The sequence below is a fragment of the Battus philenor genome, unplaced genomic scaffold (assembly GCF_028537555.1).
Source record: "Battus philenor isolate CCGP_79_NKW_IND1 unplaced genomic scaffold, ilBatPhil1.0.hap1 SCAF_26, whole genome shotgun sequence".
NCBI lineage: Eukaryota > Metazoa > Arthropoda > Insecta > Lepidoptera > Papilionidae > Battus > Battus philenor.
In genome coordinates this window covers 967,209-980,384 of record NW_027181689.1, presented here as the reverse complement: position 1 = coordinate 980,384, position 13,176 = coordinate 967,209, and the positions used below count along the sequence as shown (strand labels likewise).

Sequence of the window (13,176 nt, the reverse complement as noted above, 5' to 3'; positions counted from 1 at the left end):
GTCAAGACACCATAGAGAAGTTGATGACTACATTATATTTATATGCACTCTTTCGCGTAATTCGAGGCATTTGAGCGTGAAATTTGCAATTCGCGTTATAGTGAAACCGCGTATAACGGGGTCGCGTAAAGCGGGGTATTACTGTACTATAAAAATATACTGTTATACACCATACGAGATAATAATAAACATGATTATATCGCAACCACGTCCAAACACCTCAACAAAATAATCTACCCACATGTAAGATCATAAAAAAACCCGTGAATGAACAGGCAGCCTTATATAGTATGCGCAGCGGATCCAAGATGGCGCCGGCGCCGTGCGTGACTTTTGGCGCGAAAATGACGCAATACGCCACAATGGCGACTTATGTTCGATCAAGTGAAAGTTGTTTCATATCTCAACGTCTAAATATAGTTCTATTTGCGTTTACTATTTAAACTTATAAAAAATTTCGATGATTTTGTAAGTTGGTTAGATAATTTATCATGTTCACTTATTGTACAGGTGATTGGTTTTAGAAAAGTCTTAAAGGATTATGCTGACGAATGAGATATACATTCGCCTGTTTAAAGACGGAACTATTTGCACATATTTCTCGCGTAAAGTTTCCTTTTTTTAGATATATTGGGGGTGGCCTATGGTATATATATATATATACCATAGGCCACCCCCAATGACCGGTCTATCACTGCCTGCATCTAGCGTCTTCCTTCGACCCTGATTATGTTGTCGGTCCACCTAGTGGGGGGAGGGGGGGTGTCTACCCCACGCCACGTCTACCGGCTCGTGGTGGATTAATCAAGAACTCTTTTTTGTCTTACTGGTCATCAGCTGCATGAGCCACAAGTATTGTACGAAGCGAAATAAATGTAAAAAGCAAAAATAAAAGAAAATGTAAATCAGAGTTCCCTAAACTTTTTTGTGTCCCCCTTGCCATGTTTTTCCGTGTTGGGTAGACCCCCTACTTACCTGATATTGATTTCCTGTAAATTTTTAACTGTAGTGAAGTTTAGTGTTAAAAACTTAAAGTAAAACCCCGTATTATGTTATGAAAATTTGTTGCGAACAAAAAGCGAATACCAACATCCTACAACTTACACAATTTTATAAACATATATAATGATTTTTTTTCTTCGTAGGTACTTTTATAAATAATGTAAATGTTTTGATATTATAGGATAGTATGATGTAAGTAAATAGGTACTATTAGTGTATGTGTTGAGATCTACTATCGTGGACTCACATTTTCATTTCATGGACCCCCAAATTTTTTTTCGCTGACGTAGACCCCTTGCAGGTTGTCATAGACCCCTAGGGGTCGATATAGACCGCTTTGGGAATCACTGATGTAAATGTAGTATCCTGTAGAGAAGGCGATGGAATTGACGCGATGTACGAAAGGAGAGGTAAGAAAAGTGGTACAAGATATTGTGGCGGGAAAAACGGAGAAATGAATGGAAGATAATAAGAAGGATGAGAGAGGAGCATACAATAATGATATTCAGTGAAATTATATCAATTGTATAAATAGTACCTGATATACCATAGTAGGGGAACGAGAGATACTAAAAACGAAGCCTTAAAAGAACTTTTTACTGTCGGAAGTTATTCTTTAATGGAATCAGGCTTTACCTTGCGGAAGTCCATCCTAAGTAAGAAAAGGACCAATATTTAGCCACTTCACACACTCTGATTAGTGTCACTCTGTGTTTGGCACTAATCGGTGTAACATAACTCCTGAAGATGCCCCGCGGAGGGATGAAACACGTGCCGAGTGGTTTAACGGTGGCAGTTGTGAAATTCGCATTGTTTGCCGCATACGCATTTATAAGCGGGCTGGCGGGCGGTGCACTTTGTTGCACGACTACCACTGCATGTGCGGAAGTAGCTAAATATTGGTCCTTTTCTTACTTAGAAGTTATTCTACTTCTTTTTTTAAAAGGCCTATTGGCAGCTTACTGCACCACTAGAGAAACTTTAGTAGAAGTAGTTAGAAGTTAGAAGTAGTAAAAGTTATTATCCAGTCGCAATGCTAAAGAAAATAAAAATAATAAACACATTTAAATAATTCAATAAATTACTTGTAGTGTGGCAAGATCTGACAATATACAAGTCAATGGTAGCGAATAACGTGTTATGAATGTAGCATCTCATGACCCTGGCACGAAACCTCACTCGTAGGCTGCGCGGCCTCAACACACAGCGACACGGTATTGACTTATAGCAAAAATATATTTGATAAGAATGCACAGATTCTGGGATATTGGATCTAAATTCAGATTCAGCGGCTGTGGTGGGTTATGGATTGACGTGATCTTGAAGCATCGTGGTTCAAATACAGAACCTCAAATATTCTTTGACTGGAAGACTATACGAAAATGTATGTATATATATATATATATATACAGTATGTTTAGTTGTAAATCTAAAAGATATATAGTCGGTATATCTAATATATAAAATTTCCATGTTACAATGTTAGCTACCGTATTCCTCCGAAACGGCTTGACTGATTTTTACCAAATTTAATATGCGTATTCAGTAGGTCTGAGAATCGGCTACTATCTATTTTCCATACCCCTAAGTGATAAGGGTTGTTCACCCTTGATTTTTTTTTAAATTTTATGACAATATTTGTTTTGTTTTTATGATACAGCATATAAAAATACATACAACCCTAAATTTTCACCGCTCTACGATCAACCCTTATTTTTTATTTGTAAATTAAAAACATTAATTTTTTTTGCAAAACAACGTTTGCGGGATCAGCTAGTATGTATATAACTAAGTCCTGCCCATGTATGGTGTATATTGTAAAAAACAATAGGTTCAAAACTAATACATAACGTGATAATTATATAGAAAGAAAAAGTTTTTTTTTTTAATTTCGGATTCTTAATTTTAGCAGATAGACGCTCACAGGCATTGGTCTCTCACAAAGATCTCGTCACGGTGACCGATTCTGACCTGCATCAGCGTCTTTTCGTGACTAACCCTATCATTGGTCTAAGTAGTGGGGCGCCTACTCACGCCGCGTCTGCCGATCTATCTAAATTCATATTACTACGTATTAAAATGTACTATTGTTTATCTGTCGCAGCGGAATTTGTAATACAAGAAGTTATTATCCTATCCCATCACTATATTATTTCAAAGTGATCACTTCATACGTAGCAATTGGAAATGTATGTTAAAACTTTTTGCTGACAAGTGACCTATATATTCGCCCCTTCAAAACTTTTACATGTATTACAAATCATCCTGTATAACTAACTAAACGGCCTCTTCTGATTTAGAAAACTTCGATAAAAAAACGGTTCGGAATGTATATCCAAAAACGGTTGTATCGCCCCTATTATATATATATATATATATAAAATTTGTACTCGAGTAAGGAATGAGATTGTCATTCGCAGTAACAAGCTGCGGTCGATCTCTGATATCATGAAAGTATATTTAGATCAGTGTCTTGACCCACGGGGCAAACTGAATGGGGCATGTGACGACATTTATCTGGGAAAGATCTAGACGGGTCGACCAGCTCTGATGGAGAATATATCAGAGGAAGTGAGTAATAAAGATATCTAAACAAAATGTAAAGTAAAAATTGGAACAGAAGTTAGAAAGAAAATGAATTAAAATTGTTATGATGTATTTCTGAGGGTAGGCGACGAAGTGAGACGATATATGGAAGAAGATAAAGTAAGAAAAAGAGTAGAAGTGTTTGTGATGGATAAAAGAGGAAAAAATGTGTGAGAATGAAACGGAAAAACATATAATTTGCTAGATTATTTTCGTCAAAAAAGTCCTTGTGACCGGGGGTAATAATAAAATATATCCCACGTTGTGACCCTCGTTTTTGAGACCCTGTCGTTCCTCCTTGTACCAGACAGGGACGTTACTTCGGTAAAAATTAATTTTTAAATTTATATATAGTTATCTTTGATCATTTTTCTAATGCTTTAAATTATCTGTCATTCTTCGCTTGAAGATCTTCTTTCTAGAATCTTCCTTCACAGTTTGTCGTGAACGCATTATAAGATCGCGTGACTGTTGGAAATTAATAATAAAAAGCAAAACAGTCACTTAAACAATGGAGAGGAGAATGTTGAATTTGAAAACGAATCTAATAAGGAATGTGGAGTTTTATAGACGAATGAAAGAAGCCAAGCCAATTGATAGGTTTAAGTGGCAGGTCACATAGCGTGTTGATGGCTCTGTGTTTGGCACTAATCGGTGTAACATTACTCCTGAAGATGCCCCGTGGTGAAACAGGTGTTGAGTGATTTAACGATGGTAGTTGTGTAATTCGAATTGTTTGCCGCATGCGCATTTGTCAGTGGGCTGGCGGGCGGTCATTTTATTGCACGACTGCGACTGCATGTGCGGAGGTAGCTATACATTGGTTCTTTTCATACTTAGGATGGACTTCCGCAAAATAACGCCTGATCCATTAAATATGTTGATGACTGTTAGGGCCTTGAATTGAAATCGCGGTAGCACAAGAACAGAGAACAGACTATCTTGGTAAGGTTCCAACCAGTCTTGGGAAATCTATGGGAGAGATCTCTGTCCACTTGTACGTTATGCAGTTGAATAGGTAATGATGTAATTGCATCGTAAACACGTGCTTTGTGAAGTCCTGACTGTTAAAGTGGACGGATGTTTCTTAGTCTTGTGTCTGAGTATAAATAACCATACGTTAACTGCGATGGAGCTGTGGTAACTTTTTGCGCCATCTAGCGGAGTTGAAGTGAAGCGGGTTCTGGTGTAAAGCGTAGAGCCGCATGCGCAGGCGACGAGCATCGATTGTTTTACTACTTTGTTAATTTCTTTACTGCGCCATCTATTGTAATTGTCTGGTATATCTTCAGTAAAGTGATATCTACGGAAGTGTTTACAGCTTATATACTAACCATCACACTTGATAGCGTTGCAGGAGTTACTTCCACCACTTCTACCAGCGCTTTCAGAAGTGGTAGTAGTGATATTAGACAGGCAATAGCAACCTACCAAGTTGAGGTACAGCCTTCTCGGGCGCAGTCGGAGTGCTAAGCGAGTATTATAGACAAGTGACAGCTAGAAGTCAAAATGTATCCCTGATAAGAGAAGAGTGATTTGTATATTTTTGTTCTTGTATATATATATATATATATATATATATATATATATATATATATATATATATATATATATATATATATAACTCTTGTATATCTTTAACTCATGTAGTTCAGTATACTACAGAGAGAAAATAAAGCGTATTACTATTATACTTTGATCAAAAAGTAAGGTGAAATTGTCATTTAAAACTCTCTGAAAGGCGAGTGAATTTCATTCCGTAGGTTGGTAGGACTGTCTTTAACATTTGCCAAGCGTCTGTTTGTCAAAAGTAGGAATATCATTTGGCTCAGCCAAAACTACATTCACGCACAATTAGGTGAACACGAAAAAAAATTTTTTTTCGACTTATTTTATATAAAAGCTTAATTAAGCCGCAAAATATTTATTTTTTATACAGCGGTTCATGAATTTTTTCTTTTCAGTTATTGTCGGTTTAATTTTAAAATGAGCACAAAAAATAAATGAAATCAATGTCGAGTATTGCCCCCGCTAGCCCTTATTAGTGCTTGTATACGACTGCCCATATTCAAAATAAGGTTGTCGATTAATTCTCAAGGCAAATTGTCCTATTCTTCCACCAATGATGCGTGTTTTAAATCGTGAACATTCCTGGTAGCTGGATTTCACTGTCGAACTCTTTTTCCCAGAATGTTCCAGGTATGTTCTATAGGATTCATGTCAGGCGAATGTGTTTATTAAGGTACCTATTCACTATACTAGCATCATACGGCCGCGTGTTATCATAAAAATGAAATCATCGTCAATAAATGAAGCAATAGGCATAACATGGGTAAAAAAAGGACCAATATTTAGCCACTTCCGCACATGCGAAGGTAGTCGTGCAACAAAGTGCGCCGCCCGCCAGCCCGCCGATAAATGCGTATGCGGCAAACAATGCGAATTACACAACTGCCACCGTTAAACCACTCAACACGCGTTTCACCCCTCCACGGGGCATCTTCAGGAGTTATGTTACACCGATTAGTGCCAAACACAGTGAGACTCACTGCATGTGCGGAAGTTGCTAAATATTGGCCCTTTTCTTAATTAGGATGGACTTCCGCAAGGTATCGCCTGATTCCATTAAAAATGCATAACATGGGGTTCTAAGATATCTGTTACATAACGCTGTGCAGTAAGTGATCCATTTTCAATGATCACTAACTCTGCGTGAACTCCCAAACATATGCCACTTCATACCATTACTGACCCTCAACCATATGACACAGTTTCAGTAAAGTTGGTTTGGATATAGCGTTCTCCTAGATAAGAAAAGAACCAATATTTAGCTACTTCCGCACATGCAGTGGTAGTCGTGCAACAAAGTGCATCGCTCACCAGCCCGCTGATAAATGCGTATGCGAACAATGCAATTACACAACTGCCACCGTCAAATCACTCAACACGTGTTTCACCCCTCCACGGGGCATCTTTAGGAGTTCTACGAAATTAACACAGAAACACCTCTAATCAATGAATAAAACGTGGCTCCAGTCAGTTGTCCAGTTTCAATGCCCGCAAGCGAACGCTAATCTTGCTACACGATTAGCTGCCTCGAGTTTTTAAGCTTTTGCTGGCATAAGATCTTAGCCCAGTCGCAGTTTGTCGTCTCCTTACAGTACGTTCACTTATATTTACGCTACGGAATTCTTGCAATCGATTTCTGGTCTGAACAGCAGTTTGTCGATGATTCCTTAAAGTCTGCAAGACGATAAAACTGTCATTCGTCACCGGTTGACCGATTTCTGCCTTGCCTCGCCTTCGCGTGTAAGATCCAGTTGTCCTGTTGCATCATACGAGTTGAATCACCCAATGCGTGATTGACTGAACGGTAGGTATGCTCCTCCTCGATCAAGGTTGCTACCCTAGCCACTGGAGTTGCTGGTAAATCATTCATTTTGTATCAGAATAATTTGCATTATTGAAAGCAAACAGTTAAATGAACCACAGTGATCACACACAGTATCCAATAAAGATCTTATCAGAAACAATTAGAACACTCGATGTCAGCAAATTTTTAAAATAATCATATAATCTGTCACCGCACTTGAAAAGAAAAGTGTGAAATTTTTAAAGTATGTTATTTCTTAACCTTTTAAGTGCCATGAGGATCGCCGGCTACCTCACGATACCCTACAATAGGTGCCGTGAGGGCCGCCGGCTACCTCACAATTTTTCATCTGTACATCTAAGGAATATTATTTTTTTCCGACCCTCCGGTAATCATTAGCTTCATTAGCTTCATTAGGCACCTAGAAACTGGATCACGGGATGGTACACGATTTGCAGCATGTTTTAGAAGCGGTTACCATAGGTGCCAATGAAACCGCGGGCGGCCTCACTTTTTATATAAAATTTACATTAGAATATGTATATAATAACCTTTCTTTGTATTGAATTCACAATTTATTCATATTTCAAAGCTGGCTTTGAAAACCTATCGTGTTTTCTGTGTTACAAAAACGTGACCCGCCGGCGCCCTCATGGCACACCGAGTACTCTGTTGCCTTTAAGTGCCATGAAGGTCGCCGGCGGTCTCAGTACATAATGATATATATAATGTGTTATATTCATTCATAGAATGTAAAGATTCCAAATTTTCACATAAGGAAAGCCTACACTTGATATTTTCATTTAACACCTGGGGAAGTCATGGCCAGAACAGCTTGGTAGTTAGAAGGTTAAGGAGGGTACTTACACGTTAATAAAAACTAGTACTCAAGATTTACAAAAACTTTAAAAGAATCTACCTTTTTTGAGTTCTCCAAATGTGCCGGTTAGGGTATTTTGAAGGATTTTTTCTATTTCAAACGTGTCAAGTGTCGATTGTTCGATGGCATATTGCATTGGTTTCTTGCGGCTTTGTCAAAAACTCGACTGATATCGTTCCGCATCCACAGTGTTCGTCTGTCTTGGCTTCGTGCTATTTCTCTTCTACCTTCTGGATGGACACAATACTCTGTCCTCTGAGGAAAAGACAAGGTTATTTGGGATTCCTACCCACTGAAATCCATTCGATGGTCGTCTTCGGTTCCGTTGGAGTGCCTGTCGCATATCTACTGAACTCTCAGTTGCCTAAATATTTTACCAAGGTACACAGGGAGGAAGCTGTGTCTCCTCAGGCATCCTCGCAGCAAAAATAGACCACTTTTCGTTGCTGCCCATCTCGTGTTGCCATTGATTGGACGATGAAGGCCACCGTCAACGCTGTCAGGGTATACCTTAGTCATATTCTAGTGAACCCGGACCAAAAGGTTGGGAACATATAATACATTGATGTACATGAAAAAATATTATTTGTTGATCTCCAGGTGTCGCGACTGGTGATTCTTCATGAGGAAGCCGAGGATGGCAACGCCATGCCGGACCTGGCACGGCCGGTGCAAGCCGTGTCGCTTGCGGTCAACAATCTCGTCAAGGTAAGTTTATTTATTCATTCATTTTATTCTCCACATACGTGAGAAGAATTCTAGAAGAGTCCAATATGATTGTAATAACTAACGTTTCTCAGTCCACCTGTGACCATGGTGGGTATAGGTTGTTTACGCAGGTAACTGTATCACTTTTGTCCAGGTCGGTCATGAGACTATCGAATCTTCGGATGACGTGATCCTACGCCAGGATATGCCGGGTGCCTTGAAGAGGGTGGAAGGTGCGGCCACGCTGCTGCAGCAGGCTTCGGACATGCTGCGATCTGATCCGTACTCCGGTCCAGCTAGGTAAGCAGAGAAATCGGAAATATAACACGCGGGAGTCCTATTGTCTCAGATGGAATTAATGCTGTAAGGCAGAACGTATGTTCAAGGCAGTGGCGTAGCTATGGTATTTGGGGCATGGGGCAGATTGGGGCTTGGTGCCCCCCCCCCCTCCTCTAAAGAGTCTAAATAATTTCTAAATGCAGAACAGAATGTAGTTAATACATAATTTTTTTTGGTTTAAAATAATAATAAATATATAAAAAATAACATTAGATCTTAATAAAATTTATTGGGAAAATTTAAAAACGAACATTCCTCGCTTTTTGGTCTACAAAGTCATTAATCACTTTTTCAAAATCAATAGTGTCGACTAGTTTATGTTCTATTGACACTATTTTTTAATCTATCTGTCAGATTATTTAATCTATTTATCATTAAATAATCTTGCAATAATGTAATAATTTATTATTTTGTCATTAAGGGCCCTTTTAAAAAACACTTTGTGTTTTGCGAATGAAAGGCTTAAACACTGTGTATATTATAATTTGTCACCGTTTATTTTTTTTAATGTTCATATTATTTAACAACTTTATTGGCACAAAAATAGTAAAATTCGATATTCTTTTAATGTTATTTACTTTAAATAATGGTTTTCATTTTTCTTTTAACATTTCATTATTCATCATTCAAAAAAAATAATTAAAAAAAATTATTTTCAACTTTGGTGCCCCCCTACTTGTGGTGCCTGGTGCGGCCGCCCCGCTCGCCACCCCCTAGCTACGCCACTGGTTCAAGGACTCAGTTTAGTATTTAATGGAATCAGGCGTTACATTGCGGAGTTGCTACACCGATTAGTGTCTCGGTGTTTGGCACTAATTGGTGTAGCAACTCCTGAGGATGCCCTGTGGAGGGGTGAAACACGTGTTGAGTAAATTAGCGGTGGCGGTTGTGTAGTTGGCATTGTCTGCCGCATGCGCATTTATCAGCGGGCTGGCGGGCGGTGCACTTTCATGCACGACAACCACTGCATGTGCGGAAGTGGCTAAATATTGGTCCTTTTCTTACTCAGTTTAGTGTTGAAGGTTCTTGAGTTGTTTTAACTACAGTTAAAGATATCTGATGAAGATATAGAATTAAAATGTCTGAAGGCGAAGGTGTTTGGTCAATTTGTCTTGCCGGTGATGACATAGGTATCCGAGAAGTGATCGCGGACAATGGATCTCATAAAAAGGCTCAAGGTCACCCAGAGATCAATGGAGAGGATTACGCTATCTTTTTTATGCCTACGTTTTTGTGGGCCTTTTGTACCTCCTCCTTGGGTACACAGGGATGTTATGCCAATAATAATCTCTTCACAGGATTCTATTATATACATCCTCATCATTCTTCCATTTTAATGTCAGTTATTTATTTTTGTTTTATTCTTCACATATTCTGTCGTTTCTTTTCATTCTTTGTTCCGTTTATATCTCACATCACTTTCGTTGTCTTCCCTCGCCGAATTTTACAGGTTATGTGTTACTTTATTTTTGTCATTTTACATTTTTATTTTGTTAATATTTTGAATACTGTAGTATTAAGTTATTATTAAGGTTAGTATTAAGGTTTTGTATTATTTTTTTTAATTATTTATCTCTTATTTTTGTCCCTCTTTCTGAGATCTGCGGAAGAACTAAGGTTACATATCTTGAAAAATTGCACATCGGTAGCGGCAGTTGGTGTGGCACATTGCCTCAAAAACCAACGACCTTTGAAAGTTTCTTGAGTGGTGATCACGTGCCGGTAGACCTTAGGGGAGGGGTAGCCCTGGGGGGTGTAGACTCCAGGAGGATCTACAATATAGTGAAGGTAGTCGGAAGTGGTTGGATAGAGGTCTTTGTTATGAAGTGGGTGGTTGACGACTGCCGTGATGGTAAAGTAAGAGTTTGGTATGTTCTTTGGGTCTATACGACTATGGGAGATGGAATAAAATATTTGGTAACAGTATAAATTATCTTTTAAGTAATACACGGATATAGGAGGATATATAGGGTGGCCCAAAATTTTTTGCAAATAGCAACACTTGATTTCTCCTAAACCGTGACAGTAAGGGGCGCGCGGGTGGCGGGGAATTGTGCGTCGTACATCTCAACGATGTAATTTTTAAAAAATAAATTTTAATAAATGATAATTACGGTAAATAAATCATAAAGAAAATAGCGTTTGTACTTTTATTTCTACACATGTTTCAAAAGTGCAAAAATTTATGGCCCACCCTATATATATATATTAATAGACGCGACGGGAGTACAGGAACGACTAGCACATTCCATCCGCCGTTCAGACGTCGCTAAATATTGTTATGTACTGTGGGTTCTGGTACAAAATGAAACACCACTGATTCACAAGGAGTCCTTTATTCACAAATCAGATGGTCACCCTATTTTAACACAAAGTATACTTTCGCTTAGTCCAAACTACGCTTCCAAATCTCTCAAGAAATCACTGTCCAAATAACTTGCGAAATAGTCACTTTGTATCACTGATCATAGATGTTAATCTTATAACTCGAAAAACAACACTGAACTATCGACATGGGGAGTACACCTATTTATACTACGGAGAAGGTTCTAGTAAGTTCGAGATAGTACTCGGTTAGAATTTCCGAGAACCATACACAAAAATCTATAAACAACTTCAAGATCACGCGTGTTTACGGCGCTTCTTGATCCTTGGTTTCCGTATCTTTTATTTAGAGCAGTGATTCCCAAAGTGGTCTATATCGACACCTAAGGGTCTATGACAACCTGCAAGGGGTCTACGTCAGCGAAATAAAATTTGGGGGTGCATGAAATGAAAATGGGGGTCCACGATAGTGGATCTCAACACACACTGATAGTACCTATTTACTTACATCATACTATCTTATTTTATTTTATTTATAGTTTATTTTATGTTTATTAAATGTTACGTATATTTTACACAACAGATACAAAATTATATTTTGAGTACTTTTAATTTAAATTTAATTAATAAATGTATAAATTAACATGTGTTTTTACTTTAAGTTTTTAACATTAAACTTCACTACAGTTATAAATTTAGAGGAAATCAATATCAGGTAAGTAGGGGGTCTACCCAACACGGAAAAACATGGCAAGGGGTCTACGACACAAAAAAGTTCGGGGAACTCTGGTTTAGAGGGTTCTGTAACTCGTGCTATGTAACAATATGCTGACTCCATAAAATGCTAATTATTGGTGCAACTGAACAGAGTTTGTTTTTGCAGAAAGAAGTTGATTGAAGGCTCTCGTGGCATCCTGCAAGGCACTTCGGGTTTGCTGCTATGTTTTGACGAGTCCGAGGTCAGGAAGATCGTGAAGGAATGCAAAAAGGTTGGTAGGATTCTCATTTGGACTTACAGCAATGATTACATATGAAAGACCATATATAGTAGATTCATTACAGAAACTCGTGATGGGTGTTTTTTGCATCACTGTTGTTATCTTTGTTGGTGACAATGCAGTGCAATTGTTGGTCTGTATAACACAAGCTGTTTCTATCGCTTATAAGATTCGCCAAATCTTTTGTTGTAAGAAATATTTATAAATTAAAAAAAATATGACGGAACATAATGAAGAATCATTCAATGAATTAAACGCGGATGCTGTATCTGATTGAATTTGAAATCTAATGGATTCAGGCGTTATTTTGTGGAAGTCCATCCTAAGTAAGAATAGGACTAATATAAAGCTATATAGCTTCCGCCAATGCAGTAGTAGTCGTGCAATAAAGTGCACCGCCCGTCAGCCCGCTGATAAATGCGTATGCGGCAAACAATGCGAATTACACCACTGCCACCGTTAAATCACTCAACACGTGTTTCACCCCTCCACGGGGCATCTTCAGGATTTATGTTACACCGATTAGTGCCAAACACAGACTATGTTTGGCACTAATCGGTGTAACATGGGCTGTAGCGGGCTGGCGGGCGGTGCACTTTATTGCACGACTACTACTGCATTGGAGAAAGTAATAGCTACTTATATTAGTCCTTTTCTTACTTGAATTTGAAATGATACTGCATAAGAAAAGAGCGACTCTAATATTAGGTCATACTATAAATAAAGAAATATTATAGCATCAGATAGTGGCGACGATTTGAATGAAGGGTAAACCTAATATGATATTACATCAAACTTACAGAATTGTTTAAATATTGGTGCAACTGTTGAACTTGGTGATGATCCGACTTTCATTAGGGTGACGGCTTCATTTTTAAACGGTTTTATTTAGTTCGACTCGTACGGACTTTGTTTGGGTAAAAATTAGAAATGGAAATTTAAGAACCTTCCCGTTGTCAGATTGA

General features: G+C 38.2%; 1 protein-coding gene across 1 annotated transcript in view; it reads left to right on the top strand.

Annotated features, from left to right (window-relative positions):
* Vinc (vinculin) overlaps positions 1 to 13,176 on the top strand; it is a 58,851-nt gene that overhangs the window by 20,232 nt on the left and 25,443 nt on the right. The window contains exons 2-4 of the mRNA XM_068768541.1: positions 8,442 to 8,549; positions 8,704 to 8,849; positions 12,097 to 12,202. Coding sequence (XP_068624642.1) covers positions 8,442 to 8,549; positions 8,704 to 8,849; positions 12,097 to 12,202 — 360 coding nt within the window. The remainder of the gene's footprint in view (positions 1 to 8,441; positions 8,550 to 8,703; positions 8,850 to 12,096; positions 12,203 to 13,176) is intronic.